The sequence below is a fragment of the Athene noctua genome, chromosome 20 (assembly GCF_965140245.1).
Source record: "Athene noctua chromosome 20, bAthNoc1.hap1.1, whole genome shotgun sequence".
Lineage (NCBI taxonomy): Eukaryota > Metazoa > Chordata > Aves > Strigiformes > Strigidae > Athene > Athene noctua.
In genome coordinates, this window is record NC_134056.1 from 2,597,324 (window position 1) to 2,615,358 (window position 18,035).

At 42.5% G+C, this 18,035-nt stretch overlaps 1 protein-coding gene across 1 annotated transcript; it reads left to right on the plus strand.

Annotated features, from left to right (window-relative positions):
* Positions 1 to 2,779: 2,779 nt before the first annotated feature.
* On the plus strand, positions 2,780 to 17,920 carry STOM (stomatin). The gene is made up of 7 exons (XM_074924138.1): positions 2,780 to 2,886; positions 9,515 to 9,618; positions 10,484 to 10,556; positions 11,410 to 11,492; positions 14,258 to 14,461; positions 14,954 to 15,088; positions 16,199 to 17,920. The coding sequence occupies exons 1-7, from the start codon at positions 2,838 to 2,840 to the stop codon at positions 16,391 to 16,393; spliced, it is 843 nt and encodes a 280-aa protein (XP_074780239.1). The 5' UTR covers positions 2,780 to 2,837; the 3' UTR covers positions 16,394 to 17,920.
* Positions 17,921 to 18,035: the final 115 nt, after the last annotated feature.

Here is an 18,035-nt window from a genome sequence, read left to right on the forward strand (position 1 = left end):
ACAGGGGCTGTTCCTCCCATTTCAAGCACATCCTTCCTTCCCTCTTAATCAGTGCTGAGACACTAAGCAGTCTATTTGCCAGAAGACCCTAAGGTCAGAAAAAACAAAGATGAAACTGCAGACACTCTCAACACCCTTATAATATTATGTGCGTCAATACCACGTATTCTACCATGTTACATTCTACTGTAAATGTATTCTGGTCAAAACTGCCCCAGGTGTGCTCTGACCTGTCTGCATGATGGCATTCCCTGCTTGGAGAAGATTACGCATCCGCTGACTTCGTGTGTTGTTATCCCTACAAGCTGCTCCCACGGACAGTTAAACGTGATGCTGCTTTCATACGTAATCAACTCCATTGTTTGACCTCTTCCCTTAAAGGATACCTACGTATCTTTGTTAAGTTTATGGGAACTGCATGATAAGACTCTTTTTCTCCTGTTTCTGAGATGCTTATTCTAAATGCATTGCTTTTGTTTTAAGGAGGAAGACAAGAAAATGTGGTTCGGCTCTGCTGTTAACTACTTGCCATTTGACAGACTATAAGATTTTTTTTAAAGACAAATTTTAACCACATTGTTACATGACACAGGAAGGACCTCTACAGTATGAGGAACAGCATACAAAAAGTTCAAACTGACAATCATCAAAATTTTAAAGCTGATGACTTTCCAATGATTTATATAGAAGAAATATTGTCTATGTTGCCTTAGATACTAACAGTGAAAAGACCATATCCCACAAGACACTTAGTAATTCATTTTCTAAGTAACAAGGCAAAGAACTGGGTGATATTGCTGTCCTTGGATCTGGTCTCTTTGGATGAGGACTGAACTGTTTTCACACAATGAGACACCAGCTCACAGAATCCCATTAATTCTAATTTAATTATTACATCATGTTTATTAATCATGGTCAAATATTGTATGGCGTTGCAATCTGCTTCATGATATTTGAGAGCTGTATGGAGATGACAACTTCAGCCTACATAAAAATGTTCAGTTTCTTCTTTAGACAGCTCAAAGGTTGTCTCTTCCTTTTACACATTTCACTTTACACATGTTAAATGTACACAGCAGTTCTGGACAATTTAGCATTTTCTACTGTCTTTCCTATGGATGTTTTGCAAGTCAGGGAAATGGAAAGAGACATGATGAATTTCAGAGAAGCATGATTTGACTGAGATGCTTCTCTGAAACTGCACTGCTCATGGTTCAACATTTTAGCAAGTCAGTAAAACCGCTGCTGCTGGAAATCACTTCCATCCATAGTGGTTTCTCCACTGAGCCTACTCAATGGATAAAGAAAGACATGGCCTACAAAGTTGTTTAGATTAATTTTGCAAGAGTACAGGTGAACTCACACAAGATTGTAGACAATGGAACAAAACAAAAATATTTTAGAATTACTAATATTGAAACAGCAGGTGTCAGCTGTCACACAAGCATGTAACTAAAGGACAGGAAGGAATTCTAATAGATCATAAGCACTCAGGGATCTTGAGACAGATTTAGTCTTTAGTCTCATACGCTGCTAATCTGGATCAGTCTGAAATCAGATAGCAAAAGCGTGGCAGCAGGAGTTCATCCAGCAACAGAAAGCCTGTTCAGGTATCTCACTCTCACTGGGAGAAAGTGTTGGTCCTTCACTGATGCTGTTCGTCCCACTTGGAGACTTCGAGAAACAGGAGGACATTTCAGCATTCGGCACTCATGCATAGATTCTCCTCAATCATGCTGCCTAACCAAAAACTTTGCTTCTCTGGTACATAAAGCAAAATTCAAGCTACCTCCAAGGAGGAGTCTAACCACAGAACAATATCAACTGTTAAAATAAATATCTCTGTATTCTAGTAGTCTAATACCGCTTTTCATCCACAGGTTGCTATGTGTTTTACAAAGAAGCCATCGATCCCAGACTATCAGTACAGCAATGCAACACGATGAGTTTGCACATCCCTCTACCTGCCCATTAACTACCAACTTTTATTACCAATAAAAGCTAATGATTAGCCATGAATCACCAATAGTTCTCCTAATCCAGCCTAGTACAGAACTCAGCCACGGAACTTTTTCCAAAGGTGACAATCTTTATGACACCGGGTAGGTAATGACTCTATGTGTAATTATGTGTTTGCACACACACCTTGTTTCTGTGGGAGGAACCTTGTTGAAAAGGAGCAGAGATCACAACTTCGAGGTCTTCAGAAAGGGATGAAAACTCTGAACTCGCCATCATTGTCCAACGGGTCAGGAAAAAAAATCAGTAATACCTGAAACCTGAGTTGAATTTTTGAAAAGCAGTGGGTTTTTTTTTTTTCTTCACGATTGTTGTATTTCTCTTCCGGTTTTGGACACTTCAGTATGGTCACAGGAAGAAATACGGCGTGCATTAGCGCTTTTCTCCTCAGGCGGAGTAGTTGAAAGGTAAATTTTACTGGTTTGAAAGCTGCTCCTTATTCATTCTTTTATGTGAGACCGTACCTCACCCATTAAAAACCACCAACTTCCATCTGCACGATAAAGTACACACGAAGCCTGGGCGCAGCTCGAGCTTTCCTTGCGGGTCCCCAAACTTCTCCTCTCCCTCTCCCCGCTCCGGCGGCCCATCTGCCCTCGCTAAGGCCCGTTCCCCGCCCGCTTCCCGCGGCCGAGCGCGGGTGCCCCCGACCCGCCATGGCCGCGCCCGCCTCGTCCCCTCGGGCGGGAGGCGGGAGGCGGGAAGCGGGAGGCGGGAAGCGCGCGAGAGGGCGGCGGCCCCACCCTCGGCTCGCGGGGCAGGGCGGGGCGCGGGCCCGGGGCAGCGGCGCTGGGAGCGGCGGCGGGGCGGCGGCGGCCATGGCGGACCACGAAGCGGGGATCGCGCCCAAAGCCCGGCGGGTGCAAGGTAACGGCGGGGAGCGGGGCTGCTCGCAAGAGACAGCGGGCGCTCGGCGCCTCGGCCGGGCCCTCGCCCCCCCGCGCGGGTCTGCGAGCCAGGGGCGCTCTCCTCTGGCTTTGCGGTTTTCCGTTTCGGTTTTCATTATTATTTAGCCGCCGAGGAAAGTTCGCGGATTTTTCACCGAAGTTAATCCCGCGGAAAGAGCGAGGAGCGGGTCCCCTTCGCCTCGCGGGCGGGCAGCCCCCGCTTCCCTCAGCCCGAGGCCGCCGCCTCGCCGGGAGCGGGACACACACACCCCCCCCACACCCCCCCCCCCCCCGCCCTGGGGCCCCGCCGGCCCCTCGGCGGCTTCCCCGGGTCACGGCGGCAGGACGGGGCCCGGCGGCGGGTGTTTGCCCGGCCGAGCGGCTCTTGAGCGGTAGCGCGCGGGCAGGTACAAGGGCATGGCCGGGAGTTCGCCCCAGTTGTGCAATTTGGGAGATTTTTTTTCTTTTGTGTGTTTTGGTTTCCTGTACGGTAACTCGGGTCGCTATGGGGAAAGCTGAACGGGTAATTAAGAGCAGAGTCAACAGGAGTAATCCCCGAGGCACTGCACCAGTAAACGAGAACAAAAAAAAAAAAAAAAAAGGGGGACTGGTTGCTTATACCGCTTGTTTGCGCAAAATGTTGACTAGGTGTGAGTGGAGGGAGTGATAAAAGCCTGTTTTATTTCCTCAAGTGGGGCAGTGAAGCTGTAGTTAACTTTAACTTCTTGGTATCTTTATTCTGCTGGGGTTTGGCCTCTCGGTCGGTAGGTGTGAGTGTAATCCCCGTCAGGAAGTTTTAGAGGTGATGCCCTAAAATGACACAACCAAGTTTCAGTTCCTGGAAGCTGGAGTTTTCCCGTTATCTGCATTACTCCAACAAACTACAGGAAATTCATAACTGACTTTACGTTTTTGTCATTTGCCACTAGAGAAGGAAATGTATTTATAAAACCGCTTTATATACAGAGGCTTTGGCTAGGTAATCTGAGTATAAATAACTGTAGATCTATTTGGGCCCCGTGCCTAATGGCACATGCTAGTTCTCGTATCCTTGGAGAGGATCTACATTTCATTCTGTAAGTATGTTGGTTATTAATACCTAACAGTGGTTGCTCTGATGCTAACCTCGTCTGGGACTTGGCAAGTCTTTCACTTTACGTGCTACTGAGGTTGTTTCTTCTGTACTCACTGTGTTTTGGAGGCTAAAACTGGCCAAAGTATCTACTTGTCAAAGTATCTGCGGAGTAAATAGCATTAGACATAATTTTGGTTATTAGATGTAATGATTTTGGCTGTTTCCCACATGAAATGCTTTGAGAAGCATCTGAAAAGACTAATTCTCACTAAAAGTAGTATTCCTAATCCTCACTAAAAGTAGTATTCCTCAAAGTAGTATTCCTACACTAAAAGTAGTTATTCCTGATTGTTTGCTAATTAGCAACCAGTTGAATAGCTGTGGTAGGATAACACCTTCAGTCATTCTCAGACCATGCAGGGTTTGATGGAGCAGCGCATGTGTGGAGATCTAGTGTTGCTGGCCTTGCCTTCAGCCCAGCTGATCTCCCATATACATTTTGGTTTAAACCTGGTGGGTTGTTCCCATGGCTGTGGGGGAAGGTCCCTTCCTCTCGTGGTACCTAGGAGTCTGCCATGCTTTTGCTCTCTGACAGTGATGTGCTTGTTCAGATTGTGTAGTCTTTGCAGAAGAAAATAAATTGCAGGTGAAGTGCATGCCACACAGCAAGTGGTAATGAGAACTCCCCCTTCCACCTCAGCCTCCAGCGCTGTTTATTATAAAGTGCTATTACTGTTTGATGATGCAAGTGGTAATTTCTTGCTAAAGAAATGGCAGCTGTTCCAGTCAGCCTTAAGGGAGTTGAAGGCTGATTCGCTTAAAATTTTTTAAATATTTTTTTTCTCCTTGTTTATTTCTTAGAGGTATGTAACTTCTTGCAGGCTGTCCACAAGTAAGATTCCTCTGATTAAATTCCAGATGTCAGGTTTTAATTTCTTGACAATAAAAGAGCAAGAATATCACAAGTGTTTGAACTGAAAGTACAGGGGTATATGACAGAATATTGCACATTTTAGAAAAATTAAGAGAGAACTGAAGTTAACTGCAAGTTTAAAAATTCCAACAGCTTAGTGTATTCCAATAGCTAGTTGCATGTATTTCCTCAAAAAATGCTAAACTCAACACTATTTCTAAGAGAGAAGATGATAGTTCTGAATTGCTTGAGATTAGAACCAGATTTTGCCTTTAATCAGAGGCATAGCCGATACCTGGTATCTCTGTGTTTAACCCCTTGGAATATTTTGCAATTTCCTAAACTCTATCTGAAGTAAACTTTGAAGCTTTAAAACCTTAAGGAGAAGAAAAAAAATGTGTATACATATCTGAAGAATGTACTGTTTCTGGAACGTGGACTTTGAATATTAATAGTAGCATTGGGTGAATCTGCAGCACCCATAGTTTGTAAGTAGTTTGACTTTTAATTAATCAAATTAGTTCTAGGGTGCGTTTTCCCTATTCTTTTTAGCTGAGTTGTTAAAAAATTACATGAATGCTGGATCTCCAGAGCTGAAGGGGGTTCTCTTAGTCTGTTAATGTGAAATGACCCGAAGTCGTGGTGTGTCGGACATGGCTGCGGGCGCGGATGGCAGGCAGTGCTGCAGAGGATGAGTGGGTGAAGGTCCATCTTGTAATGAAACAAATACTGTCTTCCTACAAGGAAAGGAAGTAAACTAGGACATGTAAATGGATTTTTCTTTTAAAATATATATGTGTGTTTAAAAATATTGAAGGTCCTTTGAAGAGTTAAGCAGGAGCGCTAAAAAAGTGACTGTGCTACACTGCGGAAGCCTTCAAGTTGCACAGTTGCTCGAGAATTTTTGCATTTTTGATTGGCTACCTTGATTTGCACACCAACAGCCTGCTATAAGTTCAAGTTGTGGGCTTGTCTGCTTTTTAACTTACAAGGAAAGCCCGGTGGAATGGTTAGAGATGGGGAGTTGGGCTTGTTCTGGCATGTGGGGCTTTGAGCATCTTCTCATGGCCAACATAGAACAGGTGAAACAGAATCGATGTTTCCATCATTAAAGAGTACTATTCCTGAATATAAATAATTCCTGTGATTAATAGTAACAGCTGTAATACACTCATTGATGTCTTTTTCTTTCATGATTGTATTTTCTAGGCCTTGTCTCTGCAAGTCATAGTGCCTTTAAACTGAGGGACAGCTCCCAACAGCAGTAGCAGTGGAGAAAATGCAGTGTACTCTGTGTTTTTTAACATCAGCAGGGCTTTTGTTGGCGTCTGTTTTCTGAAGCCATTACATTGTTTTTCTCATTGCTTTTTCAGCAGCTGCATACATTACAGTATATTAATATTTAAATATCCCCAGCAATTACTGTTAATGATCATGCATCTGTTGCATGAGCAAGGTTTTGGTTTTGTTGCTTTTTTTTTTTTTTCTTCCTTTGGGAGGAGTAAATTGCATTTCTCCTTTTTGAGTTTGATTATATAACGGTATCACAAACGTCACATGGGGAGTCTGGCTTAGTGCTAAGCAAAACCCCGTTCTCTAGAGCTCCCAGGCAGAACTCTCACTACACAACCATTTCTCCTTATTTCTTACTCCAGTTCTCTTTAGCTAATCTTGAATGCTACAGATGCAGCTAAGAAATAAGGACAAACTTTTTATTCTTGCTTTGCCTTTGGATCACAAAATACACTGAAGGTGTGTTTTCGGGAGTTCTCTAGTTGTTTTGTGGGGACTTGGTGAAAAGACTCTGTCTCTGAGTTCTTCTTTGACACTGCCTGCCAAAAACAAAGATGTGTTTGGTCTCTGTTGAAAGGTTCACTTATGTGACAGGTGAAAGAGGGCTGGGAGGCTGTCTGCTGTAGCTAGCACTTAGTGTGGTGTAAAATCTTTTTTTTTTTTTTTCAGCAGGTTGGGTGGGCAGGGATATGCATCATCTGGGGCTGCACGTTACACCTGCACTGCCTCTGCCAGTCTCACTCCAGTGCTGTTGAAGTAGCTGCTGGTTAGAATCCAGTATCGATGAGCCTGACTGAGAAGTCTGGCAGGAATGGCCCGTTGATGAAGTTATCCAAGTCCCGTGAATGCGATGTTCAAAACTTGCAGTAAGAAAGCTTGTTCCACAGATGCCAAGCATGTTTCTTGTATTTCCTGTAGTTTTTCACAAGACAGCATCTCTCTTGCTTTTTGTATTGTGACACATACCACGTGATGGGACAGCCGTTGCTAAATAAAGCGTGCACTTAGTCTTGAAATGTTACATTCTTGGAGCTGGGACTTCTGCCTTCAACAGGAAAGCAAATGGATAATTTTTTTTTCCATGCTGTAGTTCTGGTAAGAGCAGGTAGGTTGCTGGTGGTGAAGACTTGATGTTAAACTACAGAGTAGAACTGAAGCAGGATCCTCAGCTCCTTTAGATTTATAAAAGTTATTAAGTTAAAGGAGAGAGGGAGACTTTTCCTCCCTATCAGTGTGGATTGTTAATACTTTTTATGGTTTTAGGCTAGTACTTTGTGCTAACTGAAAAGTAATGTAAAAGTAATTAAACTCACTAATGAGTTTACAGGTGTTGCTTAATGCTGACAGCCACTTAATACCAGTCTGTGTAGGGAATGCGTTTCCTTGACTTTCACAGAAGGCCTGCAAATCACTCCTTTAATCTGGTATTTCCACTATGTCATAATAAACCTGGGGGGGACTATCTTTAGGTAACTTTCCACAGAGGAACTTTAAACTGATGCATAATATGACACGTCCTTGAGAGCTGTTACACTGGTGTGTGACAGGGATACAAATTATAGATAAACCAGCCAACTGGCTTCAGAAGCCTTGGGTAACCATAAAGTTCAAGATACTGTACGAGACAAAACCTGATTGTTCTGCACCATCTCCATATTCCATCTTGCTTGAAAGGCCAGGAGCAGCTCTAAAACCCCCAGTCACTGAAAAAGAGGACTAGGAACTTCAATATTGGTTCCCAGTTATTTTGCTGACTTCTGTGACTTCAGTTAAATATTGTGGATCTAAATTTGCAAAGTATGTATTATTACTTGCTATTACTCACTTTCAAGATTAGCAATATCCAATGACCGACCTGACTCACTTCCCTCTTTATCCAAGGCACACACTGCTCAAGCCGAGTTCGATTGTGGGCACAATAAAACGTTTACTCATTTATCTGGAGTTGTTAAAATCTATGGATGTTTTTCAAAATCAAGATTTTGCTTTATAATAAAATGGGTTCTGCTTAAAATAACTGTTGAGGTGGCGACTTGGAGTTACTTGTTATAACTGGCCAGTTTTGTTGTTCAGGCTGAATTGTAGTTGTGTTGGGTGAATACAGAAAACAATTCATTATATAATTCTAGGTAGAGCTAAACTAAAACGTCTAGATTCCTTAATGTAGTTTCTTTCTAAGCAAGCTGCTGAATGCCGTCTCCATTAGATAACAAGACTCCAGTCCTTTAAGTACGTGTGGCATCGATCAAGTCAGGATAAGGTTTGCATGTCTGCAGCACTTTAAGATAGTTCAGCAAAATCAGGGAGTGTGGTCCTGAAGCAACATTCTTTCATCTAAAAGTGAGAATTGTGTTTTTCTAAGCTTTGTGGGTGCTTCTTGGCACTTTATACTTTGGGCTTTTTACGGGATGGGGTGAGAAAGGTGAGTTTCAGTATCTCAGCAGCAGGCATGTGATGGCTGTGAGCACTGGGTTGCACCCTGGGGCGTCCCCACTTGGCAGTGGGCTCCTGGCAGCCTGGGACCAGCCTTTTCTGGCAGGATGAGGAGCTTCCTACAGCATTCGGAATGCTTCCCAGCACGTCCACATTTTGTCAGGGTGCATTGCTTTTTTTAGCTGTGTAGTATATGAAACCACTAGCTCTTGTTACTTCCTGATTCTGGAAATACCTTCAGCTGGTGTCATTGCATGACAGAACTATCATGTCTGTTTTCTAAGTGTAAGGATTCTTTGGCCAAAAAAAGCTTTACAGAGACTTTATCTCATGTCCAGCTAATCTTGCACCATATCTTATTCTACTTCCTTGATACAACAGTCTAAGAATTGTGGTTTTCTTAGATTTTCTTAGATTTGCACCTGTGACAGCTGGAACATAAACCAAGTTCCAAATGTCCTGTCACTGGAGTTGGTAGGCTATGGGGTATTTGCTTTTCACTCATAAGGCAAATGTTGCTCTGACTTTTTTAGACAATAAAAGAACAGGATTTCTACTGCTGCCCATTGTTCATTCTGCTAGAGAAAATGGGGGAAGAGGAAGGCACCTGAGAGTCTATACTTAAATGTCAGTATACTTAATTCTGCATAAATGTTACTTGGACTGCATTCTGCCCTCGGCTATCTTGTGCAACTTCTAGAGACTACTGAAAATGAAAGCAGAATTTGGCTTAAATTTGACTTCTGATCTAAACCTGATGAGTTTGGCCAGAGGAGTAGTGCTAACAGTGGCTTATCTCAAGGAATATTCAACATAAATGTCCAGTTTTAGGCATTTTCTTTGACAGGCACTCTTGGATTTAAAAATCTGAAAATTTTTGCTCTTTTCTTGCAGATGAGACTGATACAGGCCTTGGTTTTTGTGGATGGATCCTGGTGATCACTTCACTTTTTTTCACTATTATTACTTTTCCTGTATCAATCTGGATGTGCATAAAGGTAAAATTGTTCATTGCTAAGTTGGATTAAAATTTTAAGCAATGCAGATGCTTCATAGTGCTTATTATTGTTCTTTATTTTATCTTTTTAAACACATACCAATCTAACTCTTCTTTCAGTATATAGTGGACCTAAACATAATCTGCAAACCAAAAAGTGCAAATTACAGGATTCAGTCAAAATGATTTTTGCATTGACATCTTTACTACATCTACCCAGCTGTCACTAGTATATAAGCTAGTTTGGAAAATCAGAATAATTTCAGGAATGCATAATTACACTTGGATAACTGATTTTAAAAGAATTTTTTTAAGGAGATCTTTATATGTGTATGTGTATAAATATGAAGTATGTAAACATAAATATATAAATGTGTACATACAGGTAACTGTGTGTGACAGATTCTTAGACTGTGTAATCTGTGATGGCTTTGAGCTTGATGTTTTCGGTTTCCAGACTGGAGGAAATAATTCCTGCTCTGTTCTGGCTAATACACCACATCAGAATTAGAGCTGGAAAAATCTTTGCTGGATCCCATATACTGCCCTTTGCTTTGGTGGTGCCAGGATATTCCTGATGGCTGCTTCTAGTGCCTGGCCCTGCCCAGATAACAAGCTGTTGCTTCTGCTGTTGATAGATGGTGCCACAGTCTGAAGAATATTTCTTGTGGAATATTGTCCTGATTGTTCCTTTTGCTGTTTGCTTTTTGACAATAAAGTTTAGGCTAAAATTCTCAAAAGCAGCCAGTATAGAAATGTATGTTGCACTTGAGACTCAAGACTGTCTTGGCCTAGTGTATACGTAGTTTGGAATCCATCATGTGGCTTCTGGAAACTCCTGCATGACATCCAACTATTTATTACAGATTATAAAGGAGTACGAGCGAGCCATCATATTTAGACTTGGACGCATCTTAAAAGGAGGAGCAAAGGGACCAGGTATGTCCTGGAGAGCGTTCTTAATATTTGTTCTAATTGAGTCATCGGTAAAATAATAGCTGTCTAGAGACATTGCATTAGACTGGCAAATGGATTTCTCAAGAATTTTGTAACTTCCAGTAAGAGGATATGTTACTTTAGATGGAAAAGATAGTAAACTACTTATCTGTGAGCCTTACCCAGATCTCCTTAGTTAATAATGCTTGGTCTCCAGGTATAATCAAAAGCACAGAATGGAAAGGCAGGAATAATGGCATCACATGTGTCATTTAAAAAAAACCAACTTCAGTATGTCAGTTAAAATGGACTGAAAGCCCCAATGTTCTTAAAAGAAATAGAAGCAATTAAATTATTTGATAGTTCTGAAAAGTTTATACTGGAAATTCTGGTGAGATCCGAATGTTATTTTCAGCTGTTGCTCAAACTGACAGAAAGGGGCAATAGCTTCCTCCGTCATTTTCATCCAGATTTTGTAATACTTCCACATTGCTGTAAAGTTGAAGAATTTCAGTGATCCACCCCAAAAGGAGGTGGAGTTTCTGCTTGCCAGAATGGGACCTCACAAGTAACTGTGTGGGACAGATTTTCAAAAGTAGCTGTTAACAGTTCTGTTGTGTTGGATTTTTTCCAAATGTTAAAGATCTCTAAATAAGTTAGACCTGAATAACCTTAAGTTTCTCAGATACTTTTTTGAAAATCTTACCCTGGTTTGAAAGCCACTAATGAGCATGCTGCTGGGCTTGTTACAAAGAGGGCTGCACAGCTGTGGTGGTTGGATTTAAGCTTATTTCAGTTGCAAGTTTCATCTGTTCTAATGACCCATTTTCACTACTTCGATTTTTTTTTTGTGCAGGTTTGTTTTTTGTCCTGCCCTGCACAGACAGCTTCATCAAAGTTGATATGAGGACCATCTCTTTCGATATTCCTCCCCAAGAGGTGAGTTTGCACTTGCCTTTGTATCTGCTAAAGTGTTTGCAGATTTTTTTTTTGCACGTTCTCTTTCCTTTCCCCCTCTTGGTATTGGGTAACATGTAGTTTTAGTGTAGATTACTTGCAGGTTCAGTGTATTGTGAAGAATTACATATATTCTTTAATAATATCATCCACTAAGAGAAGATCCCTGACAGAAAACAAGTTATGCTGTCCTCTAAGGAGCAAATAAGATAACTTAATACTGCCTGAGAGCTTGAATGGGAGGGGTTTGGAATGAAACCTGCTGGACTTTGTGCAACATTCTCTAGTTGTTTCTGTGCAACCCAGATTTCCAGAAGCAGCAGTGAGCTTTCACATGGTGAATTATCTAGATGTATAAACTAGCTAAAATAATGGGATGGAATTATTACATACATCAAATGCTATTAAGATTAACTCAGGGCAACAGTCCGCTCCCTCGTGTGGGTTTTGTGTGCACACTGCTTCTGTGTCCTGCTGTGCACAGGATCATTATAAAGGTGTTCCACAGCTAAAGGCATTGATGTCTTTCAGTTTGAAGGTCCTAAAGACCAAAAAAATTACTTTTCTTTCTATTCTGCTTTCCCCTGGACATCTTAATTCTTTAGCAGAATCACTCCACAGCGTTAAGCCAGCTGAACTCGGTGATGCCAACTCAAAGAATGACATAAGAATAAAACAACTAGCCCTCTCAAAATAAGTTAGTGAAAATTCTATGCTGATGATTGTAACTGTCTCCCTCGTGTATCTGGTTTCTTTTGCAAGACAAAGATGCCTGATGCAACCTGCCTGGTGCATCTGGTTCCTGTCATATTTGCTAGTTGGTTTATTGCTCATCATTAGTTGTAGATTTAGACAAATGGCAACTGTCATGGTATCCTCTCAAGGCTAATTGGTAGAAACCTAATCACTGGCAGGCAGAATGTGCTTGCAGCTGCTGATGTGCCATTAGTAAAGCCATCAGTTCTACAGTTTTTCTTTTGGCTTGATTAAATTACGCTCATGGATTTAGGTTGGTTTGTTTTCAGTAGGTAAAAGCAGAAATACATCTTTATTTGTTCAACATGATTTCTTTGCATGCTACTCATTCTTTGTTTATCTTATGCGATTATCAAAACCCTGCTAAAATAGGTAGTTTGGGGAAGGACAGAGCAGGTAAGGTGTGAAGGTTAAGTAACTCACATGTCCCTCTCTCCTGTCAAATAACATAGTAGTAATTGTCTAACATGGAATTGGGACACCTCTTCTCATGGTTGTCCAGCATATTTCAATCTCTTTTTAACTTCACTTTAAAATATGATTGATATTAATGCTTCTTTCTGGTGTACCCTCTTCTAAACCTTCAAAAATATGTCTTCATCTTTGTAAGTACATCTTTTGCTTAACGTACAACTGTTAAATTCAGTGAATCGCTTGCATCCGAGCTCTGAGGATGTCCGCAAACTGGATTTCCTTTGCAACTTGTCTAGAAATCACAGACTCATTTGGTATCACAAGGTGGGATTTCAGTCAGAAGTACCTCGAAGGACAGTGAGCTGGTAGATGATGACAGATATTTCTAATTCAGTGTTGAAGCAGGGCTGACACCCACGCAGCTGAAATACATCAGGACAGGCAAAACCAATTCTGTACGTAGCTGGACATACCTCAGTGAAACCTTCCAGTCCCTTCTAGCATCTCTCATGGGCATGGCTCTCCGTTCCTCTAAGCTTCGTTGTACCCTGACATCCTTTTTTGCAAAGTTCTGCAATTCTAGAAGGTAACTTAGGCAGCCAGTGCTGTGCTGCAGTCTCTGGCGTTGGCCAGCCCTGTGTTGGGGACCAAGCAGTGATTGAGAAGGGCTCTCGGCAGCTGTCACACCTGCAGGATGGGAAACTCTGTTTGTGGTGTTGCTTTGAAAGTGCACCTGGAGTGTGCTGCCTCTTCCCGTGCCTGCTTCTTTAATAGGTTGCCTAGTTTGCCCTTGTTTTGTAAACTGACACACCTGCAGAGTTTTGTCTTGCTAAATCAATAGTCTTGTGACTGAAACTAAATACAAGTGAAAACCTAATGTGTCCTAAATTTGCAATTATACTCATTATGAGCCTTTTTTCTTGTACAGAAACATCAAATGAGCCTCCCTCATAAATGTTTCCAGCGTGTGCTCTGACTAGAGTGCTTTAACCCGTTTTGGAGTGGTCCCACATTCCTACCTCTGCATTTAAATAAAACAACTGAGTGCTGATGTTCTTGAAGCCTTTTCTGTTACCTCTGTCCTTCGTTACACATCCTCCTTGCATTCCTGCACGGTCAATCTGCCTCTTACACATCTGTTACTTCAAGCGTCGTTGACATGTAGTGGTGGGAACCTACTTGGTTGCTAGTTTCAGATTAAAGTTCCCCAGGAGAAAGAGCTTATGTATTTCAGTGTCAATTATTTGTGATCTATTTTTTTTCCCCTGTCACTTGTCTACAAATTGCAGATCCCTCTGTGAATTTGAAGAACTGAGTTAGAAATAACATTATGGCAAAGCTAACGGAATTTATTTTTCAGTGAGAAGGGTTCTAACCCCGTATTTCGTCTTACCTTCGTAGAGCTGGACTGGAAGGTTTGTGCATCTGTACACAGACATGTTCACTCGCAGCATACGTGTGTAAGACCTTTTGTTTTCCAGACAGTTGCTTTACTCTGAAAAAACTAGGAGTTTGTAGAGTAAAATATTTAATAAATAAATGCTTAATTATGATATGCTTTCCCCATTGCTTTTTAGATCTTGACCAAGGACTCTGTGACAGTTAACGTAGACGGAGTGGTTTATTACAGAGTTCAGAATGCCACCCTTGCTGTAGCAAATATCACAAATGCTGACTCAGCCACACGTCTTTTAGCACAGACTACTTTGAGGAACGTTCTGGGGACCAAAAACCTTTCTCAGATTCTCTCTGATCGTGAAGAAATTGCACACAGCATGCAGGTACGAGCAACTTTACCTAAAAGCAATCCATCAAACAATCAGTTGGGCAGCAATCCCGTGGATAAGTTACAGGTCAGGATTTATTTTACCTTCTAAGTGATAAGTGAAATTGTGATTTGGAGTGTTAGGCAAAGCCCTGCAAAGAGCTGCTGGGATGATGTTCTGTGTCATAAAAGAAGTGACCAAGGCAGTAATGGAGCGGTGGGGCCTGCAGGTGGGAGTGAGGATACAGGAGAGGAGGGACTCCCTGGGTCACTGCATCTGTACTCCCTGCTGAAGGGAATTACGCCACAGAACTCCTTCAATATATTAATCAAGCTCTGGGGTTGTTTTATTAGTTTACAACAGTTACACTTTTATAATTATCAAACCATGATAAAAATACAAAAGTCCAAGAATTGTAAGATAATCATTTGGTTTGTTGGTCATTCTTCGAATTTGGATGTTTGCAGCCAGGTAAATGGCTTAACTTAATTGTCCTGCCTTTTATAGGCCACTCTTGATGAGGCCACGGATGATTGGGGCATTAAGGTGGAACGTGTGGAGATCAAGGATGTGAAATTACCTGTTCAGCTGCAGCGAGCAATGGCTGCAGAAGCAGAAGCTGCCCGGGAGGCAAGAGCTAAGGTAATAACATCAACATGTGGGGTTGGATTTTTTTTTTTCTTTTTTTCCTTCGTGAATAACTTAACATAGTGATGTAGAGGATGAAGAGTCTCCACCAGATTGTGCTGTAGCAAACAGGAGTGCAGGGTAGGAGTTTTGTGGATTTGTGTCTGGGTGCTTGCTCTATTTCATCGTGGTTTGTGCAGGTGAGACTTCCTTCAAGAATGCAGAATCTTAGTTTTTTACCATGCTCAAAGAACAAATCATAAACAGCAATTTTGGTGTTATTAGCTGAACCCTGCAATGAATTAGAATCCAAACTTATTTCCAGCTTTTTCCTGACTTTTGCCTTGATTTTAGGCAAGTGCTTTGTGTTCTGTTACTTTGTATGAGAAATAAACCAGCTGTAATACTTAGCTGTGTCACCCACAAGCTGAGCGGTGATCAGTTTGGCTGTGACAAGGGGAAGGTGATACTAAATATTGAAGCTTGGAGTAAAAATCATCGGGGCCAGTTAGAACTGTCCTTTTCTAGGACTGGACAAATTCATTTCCCCCCTCGTGTGCTGTGCCCTGCAATTTGTCTCCTCTGGTGATTTGTTAATCCTGTCTTGAAAACTTACTTTGACATCCATAGAGGCAACTGTAGATTCTGGGTGCATAATTAAAGAGGGAATAAAAAAGTATTTCCTCAGGAAGAAACATGCCATTCGCTGGCCGAGCCCTTGTAGAGACAAAATAATAGGGCTTAGTAAAAAGCATTTTCCGATTGATGTGGAGAGCACCCGCTCTCCTGAGAGGTAGTGCTGAAAGACACACGGAGGAAGTTTTTGAAAATAGAACAAATATGCCCACTGCACGTTCAGGACATAGTGTCACCTCTTGTGATCTGGCATCCTGATAGTGGACGGGAGGAGACCAGGTGTACGGGGCCCTGAAAGCAAACGGGAAAAGCTCGTGTCTGAGCAAGAGGAGGGGCAGAACCACCAAAAGAACAGGGTAAGGGGAGGCTGCTTGGTCAGAGCGATGAGCAGTGGCTTTGGTGTATGGCTCAAGGCAGAAGTCATCCTACAGTTTTCTGCTTTATTACTGGGCCACAGAGAATTCAGCTTCTTTCCATTTGCTTCCCCAGGTAATTGCAGCAGAGGGTGAAATGAACGCTTCCAGGGCCCTGAAGGAGGCATCCATGGTTATTACGGAGTCCCCTGCTGCTCTTCAGCTTCGTTATCTGCAGACCCTGACCACCATTGCTGCGGAGAAGAACTCCACCATCGTCTTCCCGTTGCCCATAAACATGCTGCAGGGTCTCATAGGTGCAAATCCCTAGGTGGAGCGGGAGGAGAGGGGGCTTCTGCTACAGCAAACGTTGGCAACACCGCATTCCCTGTGTGCTGTCGCTTACGGCGGTGTTACGGCGGATTTGCTGGGGAGCCTCTTCTGTTATGCTAAGTGTGTTACAAAACTTATCTGTAGCGTTTGTGAATATGAATGTTCGAAATTGAAAACCTTTCAAAATGAGTACAAGCAGATTGTGATCTTAAATAAGCACATACCCATGCTCTCCTGGGTGGGACACCTTTAATCTGCAACCTCCCCTTTTCAAACAGTAATTAAACTCGGCTGTGGTGAAGGTGAGATGATCCAACATCAGGAAAGAGAAGTATTCCCTTTAATTAATGGGTCTGTAGCCCTGCAAGTTGTATTGGAGTGGTGGGACTGCTGTTGTGTGGATCATCCTCTAGTTTACCCAAGGAGAAGTAACAGCAGTTGATGCAGGAATGAGAATACTGTACTGGTACTCCCCCAAATAGTCCCCATTTCACGAGAAGCAGTTGGCAGTGACACTTCCCACCACTGTCTGCCACGTGGAAATGGCATGAACAGGCAATAGCTGTGGATACAGTCTGCTGGCAGTCACTGAGGGGCTGTGCTGTTGTCACAGTGCTGTGCCTGTATAGATTTAAAAGTTGTTGGGTCTGCCTTTCTCAAAAAAAAAATCCAAAGTACTGACTCTTGCATTTTATCCAGGTTTAAAATTTACTTCTCTAGGAAGTAAGGTCTGGGCAGCTAGCAGGGGGTGTTTAACAGCAGATGCTGTACTGTTTGTGTACCTGTTCTAACAACTGCTCCTGTTGTGACACTAAGGGCTTATACTCAAAGCATGTAATCTGCCCTTGGTGTAGTCTTGAGCTGTGAGTCTGTTGAACTGTATTTGTACGTTGTACCTGTTCAGTAGGTGTAGTTACAGATTAAAACAAGAAGAATTAGTCTGCACGGGGGGAGGCTCTTTAAGCTGCCACTACCACGGAGTTTGGCATCTGGTCTCTAATTATTAGTGCCACTCTCACACTGGCCAGCCTGAAGTTCCTGCCTTGTTCTTTACCACCTCTCTGCTGCGCTCAGTTCTGTATTCACAGGTATTTCCGTAACAGCAAGGCCTGTGTCCCTCTGCCTTCGTCACCGTTAGGAAAGAGGCCCAAGTGCTGGCAGAGCTTGAGCTCAGTGGTGCCCTTTCCTTTCTGTCCCTTTGCTGTGACATTTTTTTCTTCCTCTGCATCGTAAAAGCAGTTATACCCGGCTGCACGCGTCTGTCTACTGCAGTTAGTGTAAGCTGAGCTTGACTTTTTGGGGGGAGAAACACAGCTAACAAAGCTGTAATAATTAGCACTGCTGTGCTCACGCACCTGAAGCGAGAAGCAGAGTAAGTGCACAGCTTGAGGTTAATCCTTGGGGGAGCTGCATAAATCTGCACCTCCTGCTGCTGGAGGTGGCCACCCCGGGGATCGCTTGTTGACGCCAGGAGCGCGCGTTTTGCTCTTACCCTGAATAAAAACCGATGCTGTTTACTAACGAGTGACTTTCTGAAAGAGTAGAATACTGTTCATTTATCACGGTCTTAAATGCTAATAATTCTAGTGGGGGGAAAGGAAAACAATTCCAAAAACCCAGAAGTCATTCCTGTAACCATT

Coding starts and splice junctions, on each gene's coding strand:
- STOM (XM_074924138.1), top strand. CDS start 2,838: ATGGCGGACCACGAAGCGGGGATCGCGCCCAAAGCCCGGCGGGTGCAA. Junction 2,887..9,514: donor CAAAGCCCGGCGGGTGCAAG/GTAACGGCGGGG, acceptor CTTTTCTTGCAG/ATGAGACTGATACAGGCCTT. Junction 9,619..10,483: donor CAATCTGGATGTGCATAAAG/GTAAAATTGTTC, acceptor TATTTATTACAG/ATTATAAAGGAGTACGAGCG.